Source organism: Brienomyrus brachyistius, chromosome 13, assembly GCF_023856365.1.
Source record: "Brienomyrus brachyistius isolate T26 chromosome 13, BBRACH_0.4, whole genome shotgun sequence".
Classification (NCBI taxonomy): domain Eukaryota; kingdom Metazoa; phylum Chordata; class Actinopteri; order Osteoglossiformes; family Mormyridae; genus Brienomyrus; species Brienomyrus brachyistius.
The window spans coordinates 11,610,982-11,618,648 of NC_064545.1; the positions used below are offsets into that span (position 1 = coordinate 11,610,982).

General features: G+C 52.9%; 1 protein-coding gene across 3 annotated transcripts in view; it reads left to right on the forward strand.

Annotated features, from left to right (window-relative positions):
• The window catches only part of znf710a (zinc finger protein 710a), a 23,044-nt gene extending 15,409 nt beyond the window's left edge, over nt 1-7,635 (forward strand). For 2 of the 3 annotated variants that reach the window (XM_048972567.1, XM_048972565.1), the window contains exons 2-6: nt 1,239-2,630; nt 3,360-3,551; nt 3,754-3,928; nt 5,326-5,472; nt 6,038-7,635. In XM_048972567.1, the coding sequence (XP_048828524.1) occupies nt 1,239-2,630; nt 3,360-3,551; nt 3,754-3,928; nt 5,326-5,472; nt 6,038-6,126 (1,995 nt within the window). In that variant the 3' untranslated portion in view covers nt 6,127-7,635. Of the gene's footprint in view, nt 1-1,238; nt 2,631-3,359; nt 3,552-3,753; nt 3,929-5,325 lie in introns of all 3 variants that reach the window. The other variant, XM_048972568.1, reaches the window with a different exon arrangement.
• Nucleotides 7,636-7,667: the final 32 nt, after the last annotated feature.

Consider the following 7,667-nt stretch of genomic DNA (forward strand, 5'->3'; position numbering starts at 1 on the left):
ATCTTTTGCTTTCTTTTGGACATTTTTATTTGCTCTCGTAACATTAGTCTCATGTTTTTGTCTTTCCTTTTGAGAATTTTACCTCTTCCCACTTTCCGTCACCCTTTTCTCTGTATTTTTTGCCATTTATCTTATGTCTTTTCATTTTATCTGCCTTTCATTTTGTTGCTGTTTTTCTCTTTCTCTCTCTCTCTCTCTCCCTTCCTCCCTCCCCTCCCCTCTCTCACCCTCCCTGCCCCCTCCTTCTTCCTTTCTCTCTGTCTCTCACTCCCTCACATGCTTTTGCTCTCTTGCTCCCTCTCTCTCTCTCTCTCTCTCTCTCCCTCCCTCCCTCCCTCCTCTCTTTCCCTCCCTGCCCCCTCTACCTCCCTTTTCCTTTCTCTCTCTCCCTCTTTTTTTTTCCTTTCGCTCAGTCATTCCTTGTCTGTTACTTCATATCATTCAAGAGTGAATTTATCTGGGAATGCTGGTCCCGTCAGTCAGTCAATCGGTCCGTCAGCCAGCCATTCTGTCTGTCTGTGACTCTCCCACCTGAGTCTCCTGTGCACCGGTGTCTGGCTCACCGTATTTAGCTGCAGTCTCTCCCTTGACTCGACTGTCTCCTCGATTCTCCCAGAAGGCTTTGCGTACATACAGTTTGTGTCAGCCAAGGGTAACAGGGTGCTCTTATGGCCCCTCTGGGCCTTCATAGATCGGTGTCACAGGGTCGTGTCCAGTCGGCATTCCAGCGGGCCCTTTTCTAGCCCTGCACTCTCCCTCTCTGCACGAGTGTGGCAGCCATGCGAGACTCAGCTGAAAGACCCCAGTCCGGTGTCTGGCTGCTTAGCCCCTTCTGCAGGGGTGATGGGTGTCTGGTGCTGTCACGCTGTCTGGTCCTTCCCGCCGTTGGGGGAAGTGTCAGCCCCTGTGTTAATTATGATTTTCGGGTTGGGCTGGAGCAGACGAGCTGCCTGTCCCAGAAGAAAAAATTCACGCGGGATTGAGATGTTTAGCATGTGGGGGCTGTATAATTTTTTATTTTTTTTTTCTTGCCAGGAAATATTATTAGGCCAGCAGAGGGGGCTGTAAATCAATGGGCAACAGATGCACATTCACCAGTGTCTTTGATTTTACAAAAACACTTGTTGGTTCCCGTAGGAAGACCCGGCTGGAGGAATGTAGCGCACTTGGTGGGTGTTTCTGAAGCCTGTTTGGATGTCACGAGGAAGCCGGTCCTGACAGGGTGTCTGTTCTTGCAGGAGGAAGAGAAAGGGCAGCAGGTGCAATGCTGTGCTGAGGCAATGGGCGGCCAGGTGGATGTGGCCACGCAGACGGACCCAGTGGTGGTTCTGTCACTGGCGCAGGCTGCCGTACTAGGCCTCATCTCCCAGAACGATGTGTTCGGCGCCACCATTGCACCGAATGGCTTCTACACGGGCGAGGCAAAGGAGGGCACCGGGTTCGAGTGCAATGAGCAACTCATTGGGGCCAACGGAGACTACCTGGTGGAGGAAGGGAGCGGGCCAGGGACGTCCCGCACGAAGGCCGGGGCCGAATTGACGGGGCCCGCAGACGGGGTCCCCAAGGTGGTAACTCAGGTGAAGAACGAGGCAGTGGAGGATGCCTCGCCCTCCTGCGAGCACGTGCCTGGCGGCCTTGTCCCCAGGGAGGGTGTGCGGCTGGTGGACCCCAGCACGTACCGAGTCACCCCGAAGGAGGAGCCATCCGGAAACTGCTGCCCTGACTGCCAGAGAGAGGTGAGAAGGCAGCAGGTGGGTGAGGAGCCAGAGGTGGGGCAGCCAGAGGAGGAGCACACCGAACGGGGCCCCAAGAGCCCCCCCAAGGCAGACGAGGAGGCGGACAGCCCCAGAACGAGCCACTACTTCGAGGCTGGAGAGGCAGGCTATGAGGCTGCCACCCCGGGGGGCTTGGAAGAGGGTGGACAAGGAGCAGCCTGGGCCGAGGCGGAAGATGCCGAAGGCCAGCAGGCACGCCGCCCTCAGATGGACCGGCTAGATGTGAACGTGCAGATCGACGAGTCATACTGCGTGGATGTGGGTGAGGGTCTCCGGCGCTGGAAGTGCCGCCTGTGCGACAAGTCGTACACCTCCAAGTACAACCTGGTGACGCACATCCTGGGCCACAACGGCATCAAGCCACACGGCTGCCCGCACTGCGGCAAGCTCTTCAAGCAGCCGAGCCACCTGCAGACTCACCTGCTGACACACCAGGGCGCGCGGCCGCACCGCTGTGCCGTCTGCCAGAGGGCCTTCACCCAGACCAGCCACCTGAAGCGTCACATGCTGCAGCACAGTGACATCAAGCCATACAGCTGCCGGTACTGCGCACGTGGCTTCGCCTACCCCAGCGAGCTGCGGGCGCACGAGGCCAAGCACGGCGGCGGGCGGCGCCACTCCTGCCCGGAGTGCGGCCTGGAACTGCCCAGTCATGCCCACCTGAAGCGGCACCGGGCCGCCCACCAGGAGGCCGCTGCCCACCAGTGCCCGCACTGCCGGAGGGCCTTTGCCTACCGCAGCCAGCTACAAAGCCACCTGGCCAAGCACCAGAATGCCCGGCCCTTTGGCTGCCACGAGTGCGGCATGGAGTTCGCCCAGGTGCACCACCTCAAGCAACACGCACTCACGCACAAGGTATGGGCCTGCCAGGGGGAGGGGGCAGTCGCGGAGGAGCGGGACGACCACCCAAAGATGCTGGGGGAGCAGGGGGACATGGCACGACAGGGTGTCGGTTCCCTGAGGTGTGGAAGTCTGTACGGGATCTGAGCCAGTAGACCACAAGTGGATGTTGTGCCCCCGTTCTCGGTTCCTTGTTTGTTTGTGGTTAGCGACCACCATCATTCGTCCTCATGCCGTTTCCTGGCTGATGCCTGTAACCTTCCAGTCGAACACTAGGTGGGGCTACAGTGACAGACTGCTGAGGAGAGAAGCTGGCCCATCTCCTGCTCCAAATGAGCACCAGTGTAGGGCTTGATCCTGCACTCTGTTGCTTCATGTTAGCAACGCTTCTGCATTTTAGATGTACCAAGATGCTTACTGCCTACATCATCGAGTCATGTCAATTACTTTTGCGGGCAGGTTTTATTTTGCAGAGCAGTTTGAGATGTATTCTGGAAATGTGTGTTAAAATTTTGTATTAGGTTGATTTGTATTAAGATGTATAGTATATTATTTTATTTTTAATTTTGTATTTACCGTATGTAAAACGAGACCTATTTATTACTCCCAGTTTATACAGCTGCATGGATCCACTGGATCAACATCAGTACCTTGATTTAGGGCACAGTGGCTCCTGGCCGCTCCTGGTACAGGAACACTTAATGGCCTGTGTGTTTAGTCTCTGTGTCTCGTCTTCCTCCTCAGGGGATGAAAGAGTTCCGGTGTGACGTGTGCTCGCGCGAGTTCACACTCTCCGCCAACCTGAAGAGGCACATGCTGATCCACACCAGCGTGCGGCCCTACCAGTGCCACGTCTGCTTCAAGACCTTCGTCCAGAAGCAGACGCTCAAGACCCACATGATCGTCCACCTGCCTGTCAAGCCCTTTAAGTGCAAGGTGGTGGGACCCTCAACACGTGATTTAGTGTTGGGCAGCCATCTAGAGGCAGTCCTGTGTTTTGGATTGAATGTTTGAAAATATTCCATCTTAAGAAAGCCTATTCGTCCTCTTCTGCCTTTTGTTATTGGTCAGTAATTTGAACTGGTCGTTGAAGGCGTGTAATGCAGCCTGGATTTGAGCTGCTGTTGTGGCCCCACAGGTCTGCGCAAAGTCCTTCAACCGCATGTACAACCTACTAGGCCACATGCATCTCCATGCAGGCAGCAAGCCCTTCAAATGCCCCTACTGCTCCAGCAAGTTCAACCTGAAGGGGAACCTCAGCAGGCACATGAAAGTCAAACATGGCATCATGGACGCTTCCCCAGAGGGCCAAGGTACGTGCTAGTGCTGCTGGACCGCGGCTCCTTTTCACACTCTCCCTTGACACAAAACACAGGACTGTCCAGTATGTCCTGGAGGAAGAGTACACTGTCAGTCCCAGCTGGCCCCTGAACCATCTAATTTTCTAATACACTCATTGTCTAAGTTAAATCTATTCTGCTGCTTCTCTCCAGGTACAGCAATTAGAACAGGAGAACCTTCTCAACTTGGTCCCCCAGGCTGTAACCAAATATCCACTCCCTAACACCCTCTCTTCACACAATGTATTTTATGTATGACTCGCCTGAATCTGTATTACAGTTCTTACTGTGTTACAGTTTCTTACTGAGGAACAGAAGGTTGACTTGTTCAGACAGATTCTCCTGTTCTTCAGATGGTTTCGTAGCTTTCTGGAATGGACCCCTGGGGGACCAGAGTTCATATCTGAACATTTAGCATTTAACATGATGACGTGATTCAGTTCTGGAGCAGGGTGGTGGTGGTTAGCACTGTTGGTGGCAGTGGTTAGCGCTTGTTAGCACTGTTGGTGGCAGTGGTTGGCGCTTGTTGGCACTGTTGGTGGCAGTGGTTGGCGCTTGTTGGCACTGTTGGTGGCAGTGGTTGGCGCTTGTTGGCACTGTTGGTGGCAGTGGTTGGCACTGTTGCCTCATACCTGTGGGACCAGGATTCAAGTCCTTGCCAGGGGTCTATGTGTGTGGAGTTTGCATGCTCTCCCTATGTCATTGTGGGGTTTCATCAGGGCTTTCCAGTTTCCTCCGACAGTCCAAAAACATGCTGAGGTTTATCGGAGTTGCTGGATTGCCTATAGACATGCATGTGTGAGTGAATGGTGTGTGTGAGTGTGCCTTGCGATGGGTAGGCGCCCCACCCTGGGTTGTTCCCTGCCTTGCGCCCATAGCCTCCTGGATAGGTTCTGAACCCTCCCTCCGACTCTGAGTAGGACAAGCGGTTACAGAAAATGGAAGGATTCCTTAATGTGGAAATGGATGTGACTTTTGCAACCTTACTAATGTCCCAGCAGCAGATCATATAAAGTATTTATTGAAATACATGTCATTTCAGTCTTCATGTACTTATTTCACTAACTTGGGATACTATCTGCTTGAAAATAGTTGCTTTACCAAATAAACAATACTCTTATTTTTGAGTAAAATCTTAACAGAATGTTATGGAAGCACTTCTGAGCCAATAAAGCAAACTTATAGCCATAGGTATTATATAATATTACTTCAGTAAAGATGATCCCGCTGTGTAAAGGTGTCAGACTGTAGCAACTATGGGGATAGAACAGTTATGCAAACAGGTCAGACTCACCTTGGGTATATATGAGTGGGGGGGCTTACTGCAGCCTGCGAGGCTCATAGCAAAACGCTGCGATGTCGTCCCTCAGATCCCCTCCCTGACATGGACGTCCAGGACGACTACGAGGAGGAGAACTTTGACTTCCCTGAGAGGGAGACCCTGGAGAGCCACAGCGGGCCAGCCGTCAGCAAGCTGTCTGAGGAGCACCTGCGCGAGATGGACTACTACCCATTCAGTAAGGAGGGCGAGCACTATGGCACCGTGTGAGCCGGCCAGCGGGCAGGGCGCTGGCAGTCTGTTAGGGCTGTATGGCGGCAGCGGCCACCGGGCCAGCTGGGAAGCCACAGGAGATGGACGTCAGGACGTCCTCAACCCGAATGACTTGGGGAACAGGGAAGGAGTTTCCAGCTTGGGGAATCTCACATGCTCTTCCCGGAAGGTCGAACTCGCCTCGTTTGGCCCAGCAGAAAAGTTTTTATTTCCTCCTTTTCCTCCTCCTCTCTTTGTGTTAAGCAGTCAGCGGGAAGAGCCAAGCTTGTGAAATGGGGGGGGGGTGTATCTAGGTGCAAGCAGCTTAGATGGAGCAGGAGTGGTGAAACTCACGTGAAGTTTATCCACTGAGCTCGATGATTCCCCCCCCCTTGGTGTGCTATTGCCCACTAATGGCTAAGAACCTGCTGCTGATGAGGGAATAGGGGGCCGCTATTGAGTCATAGGTACCGCCCCCCCGAGGGCTCCATAATTTGTTGGTGACTGGAGCATTTATGAGGTCCTGCTGAATAAGTTGCACTTTCTCACAGAATCAGTGATCCTCCCTGTCCTCTCGTTACCACATGGTGCACTCCCATCCATCACTGCCAGTCAGGCTGGGGGTTCTGCGCTCGTCTAAAGGTAAGTGACTCAAGGCACCAGCACTGTGAGCCCGTTAGCTTAATCCCCCAGATAGAAGCACATCTGATTGGGAGAAAACTGACCGGCTTCCCACGCAGAGAGGCTGGTGTTTCCACCCTTCCCAAGCTCAAACGATGCGTCGCTGCGTGGTGGCTGTGCTCCACAGTCCCGGAGATGATTCCATGCTTTTATGTTTGAGTTGTGCTGTTCATAGTTGGAGGTAGCCAGTTGTGAAATCTATCTCCATTCCTACTGTTTGGATCCTGTCAGTATTTGACGTCCCTGTTAATTTCAAGAATACAGATGGGGGGGGGGGGGGGACACTATTTTTTTCTTTCTCTCTCTCTCCCTCTTCCCACCTGGATTTTCAGTCGAGGTTTGATTGTAATGTTTGTAATAACCTCTCATACCAAAAAGGGGAAAAAAGTTTTGCACGTACCAGAAAGACATGTTAAGGAATATTTGTGTTTCGACTGTGAATGGCAGTTTGCCAAGCAAACGTGTGTTTGAGGCTAACCATATACTTAAAAGGAGCGTCCCTTCTCTCAACACTGAAGGGGTCCTAGCTGAGTAAGGGCGTGGAGCTCGCGGCCACCCCCCAAGCAAAGCAGATTAAGATTCTTCTCATTATGGTGATGCGGATTGTTCGTCTGAGGGGTTGTGACAACCCACCCACCCTATTCTGTCAGTCTCAGAACATCACAGCGTGACTGAGGTGATTCTAACTCTTCAGATCCAGTTTTCTCATATACCATGGTCCCCCCCAGATCTGGAATGTAAATGATATCATTATATGAAGTTTGTGGAAAATCGCCTTGGGCACTGGCTCCTCTGCCCGCTGTCACACACCACTGACACCTCCGCTTGCTGCGTCCTGTCACCAAGCGTTACCTCAGCTCCGGGGCCCAGCCGTACGGCCGGCTGGCCCCTGCGGACCAAAGAAGCCTGACTGCTGCGGAGAGCTCATGCCAAAGGCTGTTAGCTGCACTGTGTCTGCTCACACTGGGAGAATGAGACCACCGGTGGCTCTTTACGCATGTATACAACTAACCAAAGAGTTCTGCCAGTTCGGTTGAGTTGTGTATATTAAAAAACAAGACAGATTACGGCTGTGCTGTTTACCTGTGAACACTACTGAAGGCCCTGCTTGCCTCTGAGGGGTTCCTGCTCCAGCCAGGGAGCCCCCCAGCCAAAAGCTAACTGCAGCAACAGCCAGTCCCCACCCTGACGGATCGGGCTGCTCCTCCTGGTTCCAGCCTATGCTGCAAGGGGGCAAGAAGTCAAATTATCATCACACCCCCCCCCCCCCCCCCCTTTTTTTAATACTCTATGCTTGCCAGTCAGAATCCCTCCCCGTTTGCTCCTGGACCAGCACCGTCCATGTTGAACACCAAGTCGGACTTGTGACAGTTCTGTTGCACAGTGATGTGAATATACTACGAATAGTTACCTGTATCACGTTGTGAAGCTGACAACACTGTAAATAATACATTTATTTGCCTTTCAACACTGTGTTGTTTGATGAGTAGTAAGAGTCAA